Here is a 16283-nt window from a genome sequence, read left to right on the forward strand (position 1 = left end):
TTACAAGGTAGTAACTTCTTTGATAAATCTCTAGCACATATTATACATAAATTACTACTAAAATAAAATTCTTCGAAACATATGCAAGTGGGGTCTCGTTTTGTTCATCTCGTCATATAGAACACATCGGTACGGAATTGAAAACGGATACACCGTTTAAAACTTATACCAATTTAAATTAAATGTTTTGCTTTTTGGGGGTTACATCAGCATGACAAGGACATTTCACTTGCGTCTACAGGTTGAAAAAGAGAAAATTGCGGGCGGTTTTAATTGCATGCTGGGGCATCGCTTACGGAAAAGTGGGGTCACGCGATATCTGCATCCTATTCTTTGCATTTATTATTGGAAAAAAGGTCTGTCTACCCTCCCTCAATCATTGAGTGAGTCCAATTTATAAGCGTTAGCCAAATGATTTCACGAAGTGATTCTGATTTGACAGAAAAATGTTTCTATAGAGAGTCTTGATGTGAAACATTTCTAGAAGAATTTGGATCCTACCAAACACACCTTTAATATTAGAAAAAATGTTATAACTTAGAAAAATAGGAAGTCAGTTTCATTTTTTGAAAAAACCATGCTCCGTGTTGTTCTTTTTTCTCCAAAATGCAAGAGAATTGTGTTTCATTTTCATTAAGAGAATAGAGTTTATAATACAAGAAAGGAAGGCCTATAAGGGCCGGCAAAGGCTGGAAAGGCGATTACATATGAGAATAGGGACAGGCTCAGCTAGAATGCACGTTTCATCTAGCGTCCTAGAAGGTAGACAAGCCCTTGGCGCCGGCCGCAATCCATCGCTCTACCTCTGCTCTTATGATGGCTATGAGATTGAGAGGCATAGCTAATTCATTTCTGAAGCAGCGAGCGTTGCGCACTTTCCAAACTTCCCAGGAGACCAAGGCGAATAAGGACTCTATCCCGGCTCACTGGTCGTCACTCCACGGTGATCGCAGACTCCGCCACCATGCTATGACGGTTTGCGCTGGTTGAGGAAGTTGCCGCCTTAGTGCCTGGCAGACGAAGAACCATACTTCTATGGTGTAGGGACAGGTTTAGAAGAAGAGGCCGGGCAAGCCGTCCCAGTGCAGCACGCGTCTAGCAGCCATTGCTTGGGCGAGCGGTGACGCGCAGCGCAAAGCAAGGCAAATGCTCATGAAGCGACTAGGCGTCACATAGGAAGAAGGCAACACTCTGGAGATGACCTTGCTGCGCTACGTCAACCTCTTTAAAGGTCCACTATCTGACCTTGTCAGCAAGGCGCTGGTAGCACTCATTGGCCTCGACGGGCCAAACATGTTAGGGTAGATCATGACGTAATGTTTCCTTGCACGATCCACGCTTATCGAGGACTTGTTCACCGCCATGTGAGCCCAAGTTGTTATATAGAGGGGATTAAACGACGACGCGAGTCGAGACTCGGGCCTTTGGATTGTTTACTGGGGAAGACGGAGCTGCTCCTTGTTGCTTGTGATAAGCTCGGCAATGACGACATGCGGTGGGCACCATTGGTTTGTGAGTTACCTCTCTGTGTAAGTGGGTTGTCGTGGGTTTTTTATGTATTAATCCGTACGTATGTAAGGTTTTTAGGCCTTGGTTTTCCTTATAAACTAGGTCAATTCTATTCTTATTGTTTGAAAGGAAGAGCTCCTGTCGTCATTATGTTTCAAAAAAGTTTGGCATACGCCGAAGCCACCTAACATCATTCCGGGTGCCCCCGTGTTGACGGTCATCAGACACCGACAATAAGATTGAGCTCAAGTTTTTAAGCAAATGCCTAACTGCTTTCTTGGATGTTGCACTAATAATAGCCTTGTTCCCAAATATTTTCCCTTATGATAAGAATATCAACTTGTCACTCAAAGAAGCTATGGCTGCAAAAAATGTTGCTGGATCTTTTCAAGCTCCCAATGACCTGCGTATGAAGAATTTTTGAAACTGCGGGATCTTTTGAATTCTTTACGGAGTGCATAATTGCCAAATGATCAGTGGAAGTATATGTGGAATTCACTTCATAAATTTAACTAGTTTTATGCTCACCACTTTGCTTCTATTTCATGCCTGCTCCTTTTCTTTGGCTGTTGAAATCAAAGTATACCCCTAGAATCAAGCTCTTTATGTGGCTCCTCTTCGGTGATCGTTTGAACACCAGGAACATATCGAGGAAAAGGAACGATTTTTTTGCAGGGAGTCTACAACTGTGTCATGTGTAATGAGGGTGTTGAGGAAACAGCCATGCACCTCCTTTTTTTAGTGTTCTTCCAGCATAACTAGGGGATTTGTGTAATTGTGTTGAATATGCAATGGACAATCCAAGGAAGCTTATTTCAGATGATTACACAACAGAAATCTTGCATGGGAGTGCCTTTCTTCATGGAAACCTTTATGATTACAGATGATGCATTTGGGAAGAAAGAAATGACTACATCTTCACCAACAAGCGGTCACCAGTTGTCGTTGTTTGGAAACTTCTCTTTGCAAGTGAAGTTAAGCTTCACTTTTGTCGGCTGCCAGAAACGTACTCTCTATCAGACCATTATGTTATGGCTTGACTCTTTGTAATAGCTTGTTTTCTTCTTTTAGTTCTTGTAACTAGGTGAGTCCTTCTCTCCTACCTTGGGATAGCTCCATTATTGTCTTCCTTGAGGTGTTGATCATTTGATAATTACGTTGCCTTTGTTCAAGCCATTCTTGTATCCAAATGTACTAAAATCTTGTATACTAGCAAACCATATTAGTCAATTTGATCGTGTTGTCAATCAACCACCAAAATTATATATGGCCCATGCTAGGTGTCTTTGTCCTTACAACCCGTGCTTGTCAAAAAAAAAAAGATGAAGCGAGACTTTGGCAGGTGCACATCGGATGCTATTTCACCTACTTTGTGCTATGAGTATTGGTTTTCCTTGGCCAAGCAAGCCCTTCTTGGCTAAGACGATCCTTTATTTTGAAAAAAAAAACTCTCCCCTATATACTATACTAATACAGTAATAATAAAGGCGTGCAGAGCCCTACCGGTAGGGAGGGAAAAAGAGAGACAACTATGTGTATGAATGTGTAGTAGGCTAGTTGCTCGCTGCACAAAAACACTTCCCGTTCACACCACAGCATTTTCGTCTCAAGAGATACGCGCGTACAGTTGGATGCAGAACTGACGAACGCCAGCCGTGCATCTCAGAACGGACGTCTTCGATGAACCTAACGGCTCCTGATGCTATATGCTGGCCGTGCGCGCGTTCCCGCCAACTCATTCCCCAGCTTGACCTTGACGTGAGCCGGCTGTTCAGAGTCAGACCATACCATTTCTGCTCGGACGCCTCCGCTACAAAATCCCTGTGATCTCCCCCCCCTCCTCCGATCCTCACAGCAGCAACCAGCCGCCACGAAACCCTAGAAGCTTCCCTGCTTTTGATCCCCCCTAGTAGCTACATCGACCGCCATGGCTCGCAATGGTAGAGTAAGAGTCTCCCGTTCCGGCGACAGCAAACCGGGAGATAGTCAGGATCGGATCAGCGCGCTCCCGGACAGTATACTCCATCAGATCCTGGTGCTGGTGCCCCTGGTCGACGCTGTCCGCACCTGCGTGCTCTCCCGCCACTGGCGCGGCGTCTGGACGCGCCTCCCGCTGCTCTTCTTCGACGACGTGCAGGCGCCCCGAGTGTCGCGCTTCCCGGACCTCGTCGACGGCGTCCTCCGCGGGTACGCCGACGACGTCGACATGGGGGACCTGTTCGTCTCGGTCTACCGCCGCGACAGCGTCGGCGACGACCCCATCAGCTTCGTCTCCACCTTGGCCGACCTCGCCGCTCAGCGCATCTCCGGCAGGTTCAGCCTCTACCTGTCCCCTGCCGCAGTCACCGTGTACCCGGAGGAATTCCTCAAAAACCTGTTCCCGGACCCGGAGGATGACGAGGAGGAGGAGGAGGCTGTGACGCTCCAGTTGCCGTGCTTCCCGAGGGTGACGGAGCTCTCCATCACCTTCATGGGCGTGGACCTCGGCTTGCCGACCACAGACACGTTCGCCATGCTGACCAAGCTGTTTATATCCGGCGTCCGGTTCACGGACGGCGGCGAGGAAATCAGCCAAGTCGTGTCGCTGTGCTGCCCGTGCATCGAGAGGCTGGAGCTGCACAGAATTGGCGGCCTGAGGAGGCTCACCGTCTTCGCACAGTCACTGGTGAGCATGGTCCTTTCCAGAATCCTGGTGCTGGAGCAACTCCTGGTGGCGGCAGAAAACCTCCGCCACATGCTGGTGGACAAGTGTTTTGTGCTAAGCATCACCCGAGCCTTCATGTTCCTCTCTGTGCCGGCGTTGGAACAGCTCCTTTGGCAAGACCGCTGCCCCGAGGTGATTCAACACTGGATGCTACCTAGGTGCCTCCAGAGGCTCGTCGTTGCCGAGCTCGAGCTCAGTTATCTGTTTGGCGCTGGAGGCCGGTCTAATTTCGCAAGGATCCTGCAGCTTTTCAAGTGTGTTGATACTCTTCGCCTCGAATTCCCTACTTCACAGGTACGTAATAAGTTTGCACTTTGCAGTAGCCCTAGTAATTTATGTACTATATATATGAAATGCGAAGCTATTTAGAAAAGAAAATTTTACTTTATACATACATCGCCTCTGCTTGATCATTGTACCTTGATGGTGACAATGATGATCTGTAAGAAAAAAACTTACTCAATCGATTTTAATCAATTAAGATGTATGTATGGTAGAGCTAAACAATGTGTCTAATAAAGATTATTGCTTGGTACCTCTTTGCAGGATCGTACAGATCAAGAGAGTCTTATAGAGAATGTAAACCTTCCTTGTTATTCAGAGTTGGAGTTCATAGTGAACCACACTAGGCACAGGTTTGGCCCAACAATTCTAAACCTTCTCAGGAAATGCAGTTGCGTGAAAAAGGTGACACTTCAGATGTTCGGTAGGGAGGTATGTATGACTCTCTTATGATTATCTAGCTACTTTGCTCCTCTTTTGTTCACATGACTGTGCCTATCAAAGCCAATTCAGGTATTAATTAGATTATTGTTCTAACTTTATTGTTTCAGGTTGGGTACATCCCATGCGCTTCTAACTGCAGCTGTCGTCAACTATCAGTCTGGACAGACAAGGCCATCAACTTAGACTCTCTAGAATGCGTGGCAATGTATGAGTTTAGGGCCACACAAGATGAGAGGAGTTTTATATACTACATTATGAGAAATGCAAAGCGCCTCCGCAAGGTTTCTATACTATTCTCTTTGGGTGCCAATCCAACAAGAAGGTTTTTCCACAAACTCTGCAAATTATCTGCATCATCAGGATGCACTCTTCACTGCTACTCCCACTGAAAGCCAGGCCTACATATGCATGATGACGAGCTCAGGCATATATAAAGTAAAAAAAACTGAACTGGTGCCTTGTCAGAGTTATCAAAGAACGCCATAGTCTTTGTTGTTTCCTTGTCATTGTTGCTTGGAGTATTTGTTCTTTTGAGAGATATTCTCAAACTGTTTTGCATTGTAAGATCAAACTTTTATCGCTAAGTTAATGCAAAATGGTCTAGTGTGTGCTATATTTGAAGTCAGCATATATCATTTCAATTTGTTCGAATGTTGTCAAGCTTGACTCTTGAGCATCTACAATGTTCCATGATAGTTGGTGCTTAATTACAGTAATTTGTGCCACGTTATACTAGGTGCAAATATATTGATCTGAACCACCAATGTTTATAAACATCTGGTGCAAAATGGTTTGGTAGATGACTACGACGATGCTCTAGCCAGAAGCTATATAGTATGCACCCGCTTACAATTGAACCTGTTTTTTTTTTCTCAAAAGGTCGACAACACATTTGCTGAAATATATTACAAGGGTATAAAGAAAAGAAAACGATTACAAATGTGCCCCCTTGGGACGACTCGACTGTACGTACTTTACCACAGTACAAGAACCTGACCGTATCGATGCTTACAGTTTGATGGTTATGTTTGCAATTTGCAAATGATTGCTAGCTTGTATCTGTCTATGCTGCAGAATTAGTATCTTGTCAACAGGTGTACAAGTTCATGTGACTGTTTTAAAATGGCATGCCCTAGATGCTTATGTGGTGGCACCGAACTAAAGCTTCCAGCCATAAAACTGATCTCTGCACGACTGCACCGATATCCAAGCTTGAGGCCGGGGGGTACTCAAGGAGAATTGCTGCCCAGAACAAGCTCGATCACATCGGCTCCATGTTGAGGTCTTGGAGCAACTGATGTTAGGCACGCGAGGTCTGACATGTGTTACTTGTGAGAAAGTTCCGTGGTGAAGCTCACTCCAACATAATCATCCTTAAGCATGTCAGGCATGTTGGCTGGATCGATCTTCACATCCATATGTAGCTTTTATTCGTGCTCTATACAAGTTTATGCTATTATTTTAGTTCTCTAAGAATGATAGTTTTGCAGCTGCAAGAATAAAGAATTAGTAAAGGTCATTGTTAGTTCATATATGTTGCTAGATAGTATATGTGTATAGCTGTGAAAACTACTGTATTTAAGTTTTCTAGCTAGGGTGAGTTTGATGCTTAAACTAATAACCTATTTGTTAGACCACATGCGAAAATGTGTTCTCTGCCCATATCATGTGATATTTAGCATTTGTTTGTTAATATTTTCAATTCATGAACATTTAGCTATCTCCACTAGTAGAGAACAGACCTTTGATCCTCGGCCAAAATGGGCTCTAGTCCCGGAATTTTTTGCCCCCGGGACTAGAAATACCTTTAGTCCCGGTTGGAGGCTCCAACCGGGACTAAAGGTCCCTGCCCAACGGCTACTGCGCCAGACAGAGGTGGCAGGGACCTTTAGTCCCGATTGGAGCCACCAACCGGGACTAAAGGTATACTTTTACTCCCGGTTGGTGGCTCCAACCGGGAGTAAAGGTCTACTCCCGGGCCGTGGCTGCGCCCGGGGTTGGAAAGTTACCTTTAGTCCCGGTTGGATCCACCAACCGGGACTAAATGTTCTCCCTTTATAAATCGGCCGTCTCCTCCTTCCTCCCCGAGCCCGAGCTCAGCACATTTTGAAGCTCACTGCAGTAGTGTTCTTGCTTCCTCCCTCCCTCCATTGTTCCTCCATCTATTTTTCGATTCTTCAGTTGTAAAGGTTACCAATCTCATACTCTCATTTTTTACCATTTTCTTATGCCATTTTGTTCACTATATATATTTATGGTTCTTTATTGTGGTTTTTTTTATTTATAAGCAATTTGAGCTCAAAATCACTTCAAGCTTGCATATTTACATGAAAGAAGGTTAAAGTATATATAAATATAAACTTAGAAAATAGTTAGAAAATTATAGCAAATCCGTACTAGTTGAACTTGCGGACCGTGTTCAGCTCGGCGAGCATGTTCTCTGCCGAGCGGTAATGGACGTCAAGGAGGAGCTTTGATTCTATGAGGGAGAGCGACAACGGTCGTGGAAGACCGTGTTCCCTTCCTCGTAGAATCGGAGCTCTTCCTTGACCAAGTACGGTGCCGTCCGGTGGAGAAATGCTCGCCGAGATGATCACGTAAGCAAGGTCAACTAGTACGGATGGTTATTTATTCACATGTCCTGATATCGTCGCAGCAGTCTATCAATCACCGTACCTAAACGTAGTATATATAAATAAAAACTTAGAAAATAGTTAGAAAATTATAGAAAATCCGTACTAGTTGAACTTGCGGACCGTGTTCAGCTCGGCAAGCATGTTCTCTGTCGAGCGGTAACGGACATCAAGGAGGAGCTTTGATTCTACGAGGGAGAGCGACAACGGTCGTGGGAGACCGTGTTCCCTTCCTCGTAGAATCGGAGCTCTTCCTTGACCAAGTACGGTGCCGTCCGGTGGAGAAATGCTCGCCGAGATGTTCATGTAAGCAAGTTCAACTAGTACGGATGGTTATTTATTCACATGTCCCGATATCGTCGCAGTAGTCTGTCAATCACCGTACTTTTTATTTTAACTTTTTATGAAATGAAAAACTTAGAAAATAGTTAGAAAATTATAGAAAGTCCGTACTAGTTGAACTAGCGGACCGTGTTCATTTCGGCGAGCATGTTCTCTGCCGAGCGGTAACGGACGTCAAGGAGGAGCTTTGATTCTACGAGGGAGAGCGGCAACGGTCGTGGAAGACCGTGTTCCCTTCCTCGTAGAATTGGAGCTCTTCCGTGGCCAAGTACGGTGCCGTCCGGTGGAGAAATGCTCGCCGAGATGATCACGTAAGCAAGGTCAACTAGTACGGATGGTTATTTATTCACACGTCCCGATATCGTCGCAGTAGTCTGTTATGTGTGTACACTCCCATTCTTCTGTTAATTTACGGAAATATCATGTGAATTACTTACCTGCCGCAGTAAAAGACGAGAACACAATGACCATTAAAAATATCATTGTTTAGAGATCTAGATAATTTTATAGTTTGTTAATTTTATTTGTTTATAAAAGGAGAAATTTATAGTGTATTAAAAAATGAGTATAGAGAGTAGATGGCAACTGCTTCTGGGTCCTTAGCCTCTCATGGGTTTCCAAAGCGACTTAGGTCGGGCCTTCCTCTTATTCCATGCGGCAAGTGTCGTGATGAGACGAAGATTGTGATGGAGTACCGAGTGAAGAAGGAGGGTCCCAACAAGGATCGTATCTTCTACAAGTGTCCGGATCGCAATGTGAGTTATTTTATCGTATTTAATGATTATGGTTAGTTTATACCTATTTTCATGATGGTTGTGATTAAAGTTCTAATTTTTTGTTTTAATTTCAGTGGGATGGCAGTGGACGATGTTCAGGCTTCTACTGGGAGGAAGAGTATGTTGAACTCGTGCAAAAATATCTTGCACAACAGGCAGATACGGCGGCTAATGAGGCAGTGATCCAGCCGAAGAAGCCCAAAGATGTTGCACAATCGGGGGATCTGTCTGTTTTAGTTGAGATTGGTCGCGAAATCTTTGTGCTCCTGAAATGTATTTTAGCTTTAGTTCTTTTAGTGGTAGTTGGGATTGTCTACATTGTAGCGATGCTTTCATAAATTTGTATCTTTTGTGGTGGCACGCATGTTGTATAAATAATTAATTATGATCTAGGTTTTAATATGATATTTATGTCATGTAATGCAGATGAGCCGTCATTAGATGTATAATGCTGATCGCCGCTCCCAAGAGTTTATTGACAGCGTGCATTCTTTGTTACGTGCGGCCGAGGCAAACAAACGCGATGGTTTCATGTGCTGCCCATGTGCCATATGTAAGAATACGGTGGAATATCGTTGCTCAAGGACTCTTCATTCACACTTGTTCAAGTCGGGTTTCATGCCAAACTATATTTGTTGGACAAAGCACGGAGAAACCGGTGTTGTAATGGAAGAAGGTGAAGAAGAACAATGGGACGACAATGATATTATTCCTGATGGTGCGTGCTTCAATGATACTGCAATGGGAGAAGCTGATGAAGAGGTAGCCGCAGAAGATGAGCCGGCTGATGATCTTTGTCAGGTCATTCGTGACGCACAAAGAGAATGTGAAAGTGAAAAGGAGAAGATCAAGTTCGAGCGGATGCTAGAAGATCACAAGAAATTGTTGTACCCAACTTGTGATGCAGGGCAGAAAAAGTTGGGAACCACACTAGAATTGCTGCAATGGAAGGCAAAGAATGGTGTATCTGACAAGGGATTTGGAGAGTTACTAAAAATCCAAAAGAAGATGCTTCCGAAGTACAATGAATTGCCCGCCACTACCTACGAAGCAAAACAAGTTGTCTGTCCTATGGGGCTAGAAATAGAGAAGATACATGCATGTCCTAATGACTGCATCCTATACCGTGGCAAAGAGTACGAGAAATTGGATGCATGCCCGGTATGCCATGCGTCGCGGTATAAGATCAGGCGAGATGACCCTGGTGATGTTGAGGGCGAACATCCGCGTAAGAAAATCCCTGCCAATGTTATGTGGTATGCTCCTATAATACCACACTTGAAACGTCTGTTCAGAAACAAAGAACATGCAAAATTGTTACGATGGCACAAAGAAGACCGTAAGGTAGACAATATGTTGAGACACCCTGCTGATGGGTCCCAGTGGAGAGCAATCGACAGAGAATTCCCGGAGTTTGCAAATGACATAAGAAACTTAAGGTTTGCTTTAAGTACAGATGGTATCAATCCTTTTGGAGAGCAGAACAGTAGTCATAGCACTTGGCCTGTTACTCTAAGTATCTACAACATTCCTCCTTGGTTATGCATGAAGCGAAAGTTCATTATGATGCCTGTGCTCATCCAAGGCCCGAAGCAACCTGGCAATGACATCGATGTGTACCTGAGACCACTTATTGACGAACTTCTCATTTTGTGGAATAAAGAAGGTGTACGTGTGTGGGATGAGTACAAATAGGAACACTTTGATCTGCGAGCATTGTTGTTCGTAACAATCAATGATTGGCCTGCTCTAAGTAATCTTTCAGGACAGTCAAACAAGGGATATAATGCATGCACACACTACTTCGGTGATATTAGAGGTGTATTCTTGAAAAAATGTTGAAAGGTCGTGTACCTTGGCCATCGTCGATTTCTTCCTGCAAATCACCCCGTAAGAAAGAAAGGCAAGCATTTTAAAGGGAAGGCAGACCACCTGACCAAGCCTCACAACCGAACCGGTAAGGATGTACTCGATATGGTCAATGATGTGAAAGTCATCTTTGGAAAAGGACATAGAAGCCAACCTATTCCGAAAAACGCTAACGGTCATGCACCCATGTGGAAGAAGAAGTCCATATTTTGGGACCTACCCTATTGGCAAGTCCTGGAGGTCCGTAGCTCGATCGACGTGATGCACCTAACAAAGAATCTTTGTGTGAACTTGCTAGGCTTTATGGGTGTGTATGGAAAGCCTAAGGACACATTTGAAGCATGATAGGACCTGCGTTGTTTGAGAGAAAGAGACAACCTGTATCCAGAGAAGACAGATGATGGACGCCATTACTTACGTCCTGCTAGCTACACTCTAAGCAAAGAGGAGAAGGAAATCATGTTTGAATGCTTAAACAACATCAAGGTACCATCTGGATTCTCCTCGAATATAAAGGGTATTATAAATGTGCCAGAGAAGAAATTCTATAACTTAAAGTCCCATGACTGTCACGTTCTCATGACGCAATTACTTCCAGTTGCATTAAGAGGAATTCTACCTCCAAATGTACGTCTAGCCACCGTGAAGCTATGTGCATTCCTCAATGCAATTTCTCAGAAGGCAATTGATCCAACTGATCTAGCTAAACTACAGAATGATATGGTTCAATGTCTTGTCAGCTTTGAGTTGGTGTTCCCTCCTTCCTTCTTTGATATTATGACACACCTCCTAGTTCACCTAGTCAAGGAGATTTTCACTCTCGGTCCTGTGTTCCTACACAACATGTTCCCCTTAGAGAGATTCATGGGAGTCCTGAAGAAATATGTTCACAACCGTGCTCGCCCAGAAGGAAGCATCGCCAAGGGCTATGGAACAGAAGAGGTCATTGAGTTCTGTGTTGACTTTATTCCCGACCTTGACTCGATTAGTGTTCCTGAATCGAGACATGAGGGGAGACTAAGCGGAAAGGGGACACTAGGGAGGAAAATATATATTGGTATGGATGATGATTATTTCAATAAAGTGCACTACACAGTTCTACAGAACTCCTCTTTGGTAGATCCGTATATTGAGACACACAAGGATCTCTTACGATTCGAGTTTCCAGGGAAGACTGAAGCTTGGATTACGCATAAGCACATGGAAACTTTTGGCGGTTGGTTGCGAAAAAAATGTCAAGGTGATGAGAGCATCCATGAGCAACTGTATTTATTGGCTATGCAACCATCATGGCATATCGTCACATACAAAGGGTACGAGATAAATGGGAACATATTCTACACAGTAGCCTAAGATAAAAGGAGTACCAACCAAAACAGTGGTGTCCGCATAGATGCCACAGACCCGAATGGGAATAAGCAGACATATTATGGACGCATAGATGAAATATGGGAACTAGAATATGCACCTACTTTGAAGATCCCATTGTTCAAGTGCCAATGGGTCAAGGTGACCGGAGGCGGGGTAACAGTAGACAATGAGTATGGAATGACAACAGTAGACCTTAGTAATATTGGGTACAAAGATGAACCATTCGTCCTTGCCAAGGATGTGAATCAGGTGTTCTATGTCAATGATATGTCTACCAAACCAAAAAGAGGGAAAAACGATAATGACTCAACCAAAGAGCCAAAGCGCCACACAGTTCTTTCAGGGAAAAGAGTCATCGTGGGAATTGAGGACAAGTCGGACATGTCAGAAGAATATGAAAAGGATGACCGAATTCCGCCCTTCAAAGTGAACAAAGACCCTAGCATCTTGGTAAATGATGAGGACACTCCATGGTTACGAAGCGATCATAACCAAGGGACATACGTAAAGAAGAAGTTCACTGCTATGCCCACTTGATGATATAGTGATTTAATATAGTGTGTGTTTGAGATATTATGTAATAATTGTGAATTCAGATGTTTATTATGTCATGTTTCAAATTAAATCAATGTTTGATTTGGTGGGATTTCTCTCTCAAAAAGGTAAATTAGGATACTTAGTGATGAAAAATTAAAATATTAACGTTAAAATGAAGTGAAAACAAATTTCCTGTCCAAAACCAATAGTTTTAATAATTTTAATTAAACACTACATTTTTGCATTAACGAAATAATAAATATTAGTTACATTATGTTTTATAATTCTAACAAAAAATAAAAAAAAGTTAGGTTATAGATTTTTCCTATGTGCAATAAACAAAAAGAAAATTCATATTTTTAACAAAATAATTTTATGCCTTTTATTTAATTTACTATGTATTTAACAAAAACTATTGCATTTCTATTGTATTTAACAAGACTATTGCTTAAAACAGGCGGGAAACGAAACTGCAGGCCACCTTTACTCCCGGATGGGAAGCCCACCCGGGAGTAAAGGTGGGCTGCAGTTTCGTGGCCCACCAAAAAAAATCCTTTACTCCCGGTGCGTGTTACCAACCGGGAGACCTTTACTCCCGGTTGGTAACACGCACCGGGAGTAAAGGTACCTTTACTCCCGGTTGGTAATACGCACCGGGAGTAAAGGGTTTTTACTCCCGGTTGGTGGCTGGCACCGGGAGTAATTCTCTCTGATATATAACCTCCAGCGCCTGGTGCAGATCGATCCGCTCATCTTCTTCCTCGTCGAACACCGCCGCCCTCTTCTTCCTCGCGCCGCGTCCGTTCGCCTTCCATGACACCGGTGCCGCCCTCTTCTTCCTCGTGCGGCCTCCACCGTGCGTGCCCGTGCCCCTCCACCGCGCCCTCCTCCGCGCCCGAGGCCCTCCACTGCGCCCGTGGCCCCACCGCGCCCAAGGCCCTCCACTGCCGAGCTTGAGGTGATATGTTCGTCGATCTCTTTGTACATTCGCCCGAGCCCTCCACTGCCGAGTTATAGATCACGTCGAAAACTACAACATTGGTGTAAGCCATGTCAACGCTCGAGGTCGATTGAAAATTCTAAATTTTGAATCACAAAATCTAGGAACTGAAAATGAATATTTGGAACTCTAAATGATTTTAAATAAAAAACCTGATCAGCTGTGATTATTGGGCTGTGGCTGCAGCTGTTTCCAGTTCTGCCTACAGTAGAGCGAGGCCAAAGAGAGAAAGATGGAGTTGTCAAGCTCACATCTCAAAACCATATCTTAACACAAGTTTTGAATATTTGGATATTATATGGATAAATTAGCAAGTTTAGAGTATCAAAAACTGCATTTTATGGTACTAAAATACATTTTAAGATCACTGGGACCTGAACTCATGACAAGTTTAATTAAGGACCACCAATGAAATTACTTTAGAAATTAATTAGATTGATGTAAATCCATGGCTTGTATAATAAACACGCTATATATTATTTGGAAACAATTGTCGTTGTCACTAAAGCTGAAAATGATCCAGCCCATCAACCGCCATATATTCATCACTATATGATATGTCATTATTCCAAGATGCAGTTTCAATAGAAGAATTTTTTCTATCTTCATAGATTAATGTTTGTTAACGAAATTTTATCCAAATATATTCATGTAGGGTCTTTTTTTTGAAGGATTTGTTGTAGGATATATAATGGTCAAATAGGAACTCAATTTTGATACCCAGTTTGTAAACTAAGCATTTTTTAGTTTATAAAAAATATCACATGTGATGATGTAAGCAGTTTTGGTTGGACTTGCATGCATGGCTACATACAAATGAAGGAAAACTTCAACGTTTCTTCATTTGTGAACTTTGAATATATAGATATAATATATTAATGTTGCTAAAGTAATATGAGCATTACATATTTTTTCCGGGAAGACTATCTTCAAACTTTATATCATAGCATTAGAGATCGCCTGTAGAAGAAGAAAATAAATTCTTATCATTTCGGAAATAGTTATGGTTATATTAGCAATAAGACGCATATACTTACATTTCATAATGACTTATACTTACATTATTAACATAGAATTTTCTCATATGATGAATGACTACATGGTTCACATGGTACATAGGATCACAACATCACACACCGACACCGCCCCGGCCCGCCTCACGTCGTCGTCGTCGTCAGCACGCCAGCCCGCCTCACGTCGTCGTCGTTAGCACACCGGCCACCGCGCCGACATGTATATATACGTCATTTGTATTCATATGCATGTATATATACGTCGCGGAGCACCGCCGCCCTCATTCATCCATGCATTTCTATGTATACGGCGGAGCACCGCCGCCCTCGTTCACCCATGTGTATAGACATATATACGGCGTAGTGGAGCACCGCCACTCTTGTCACACCGCCCTTTCTCGTGGCCTAGTTGATCAACATTCGTATTATTATTATCGTTAATGCTAAACAATCACACCAGGGCAAACCGCGCTGTTGATGTCACCGACGTGGTTCGCCCTAGTCACCGACGCAATTTGCCCTCGGCCGTTTATGTATAGCCCTAATTCACCCTAGTACCGACATAGTTCGTCCTAGTGTGGCGAATTGCGTCCATGACTGAGGGGCAAGATTTAATAATGCATATTGTTTGTAGATTTTACGCATGTAAGCAAAGATTTGACGTACTATATATTGGTTTTGTTTTTTGAAGCTAGATGGCCGACCCGAGAAACATGGATGAGGAGGAGTTGATGATGAATTTGATCAACACTGGCACTCAAGTTGCCGGCGATGTTGGTGCTAAAAATAACGTGCAAGAGGATGCAGATGACGGGAGTCAGTACTTAGCTCTTGAACAAAATGAGCAACAACATATTGGCCAAGTATATATTTTTTATTATTAGCTATATATATTATCATATGTCTTATGTGTGCTCATGACATTAAAAATAATGTTTATGTTTTGTAGCCCTCTGGATCGACATCAACAACTACAACGAAGAGTAAAAATGTTCGAGGTCCCAAAAAGCCATTGGAGGGCCGCTTCATCATCTCGGAGTTCAATGTGGATACAGGAGAACCGGGGGGGCCGAATAAAATGAAATTTGTGCACCACTATGGTTACCTTGTATGGGACCGGCTCCCGATTAGTACCCGTGAATGGAAGAAGAAGACCAATGCTCCTCATATCAGTTTTGTCTCCGATCGTGACAAGGCGTTAATTTAGAATGATGTCTTGGTATATTTCACGCTCCAAACAGATGGTTATGATGATATAATAGATGGTGATGAATTGAAGGAGCGAGTTAGGGATTGGGCAATGAAGAAGATGGCCACCCAGTTTCAGACATGGAAGAAACACCTATACATGACGTATGTCAAGAAGAACATAGCACCAGATTTTACTGTCCCAGGCCCGATCTCAAAGCAGAGGCCCTATTGGGATGAGTTTGTATAGTACAAGACTTCAGAAGAGGGTGTGAGTCGGGTGATAAAGAACCAACGTAATGCCCAACAGAAGACATACCACCATACCTTGGGATCAGGTGGCTACCCGACTGCCATTAAGAAGTGGAACAAAATGGAAGCAGACCTTCTTGCCAAGGGTATCAGACCAGAATCACTCGAGTGGGGAGAACGTGCAAAGAATTGGTTTTTCGCTCATGGGGGAACACTAGACCAGGAGACAGGGAAGTGCGTTTATGGTGCAAGACTGCAAGAAGCAGCAGAAAGATTGCTTTATGCTCAGAGAGCTACTGCTAGTGGTGCGTTCATGCCCAACAGAGAGAAGGATGAGCTGACATACGCCATCGGGACTATTGA

The 16283-nt window shown here is 43.5% G+C and overlaps 1 protein-coding gene across 1 annotated transcript; it reads left to right on the forward strand.

Annotated features, from left to right (window-relative positions):
* The first annotated feature begins 3436 nt into the window (after positions 1-3436).
* On the forward strand, positions 3437-6051 carry LOC136544034 (putative F-box/FBD/LRR-repeat protein At4g03220). The gene is made up of 4 exons (XM_066536320.1): positions 3437-4507; positions 4760-4927; positions 5047-5220; positions 5992-6051. The coding sequence occupies exons 1-4, from the start codon at positions 3437-3439 to the stop codon at positions 6049-6051; spliced, it is 1473 nt and encodes a 490-aa protein (XP_066392417.1).
* Positions 6052-16283: the final 10232 nt, after the last annotated feature.

The sequence above is a fragment of the Miscanthus floridulus genome, chromosome 3 (assembly GCF_019320115.1).
Source record: "Miscanthus floridulus cultivar M001 chromosome 3, ASM1932011v1, whole genome shotgun sequence".
NCBI classification, from domain to species: Eukaryota; Viridiplantae; Streptophyta; class Magnoliopsida; order Poales; family Poaceae; genus Miscanthus; species Miscanthus floridulus.

Excerpts from the sequence above, each read along its gene's own strand:
- LOC136544034 (XM_066536320.1), top strand. The coding sequence starts at position 3,437 with ATGGCTCGCAATGGTAGAGTAAGAGTCTCCCGTTCCGGCGACAGCAAA. Across the intron at positions 4,508-4,759 it reads TCGAATTCCCTACTTCACAG|GATCGTACAGATCAAGAGAG; the intron begins GTACGTAATAAG and ends ACCTCTTTGCAG. Across the intron at positions 4,928-5,046 it reads TTCAGATGTTCGGTAGGGAG|GTTGGGTACATCCCATGCGC; the intron begins GTATGTATGACT and ends TTATTGTTTCAG.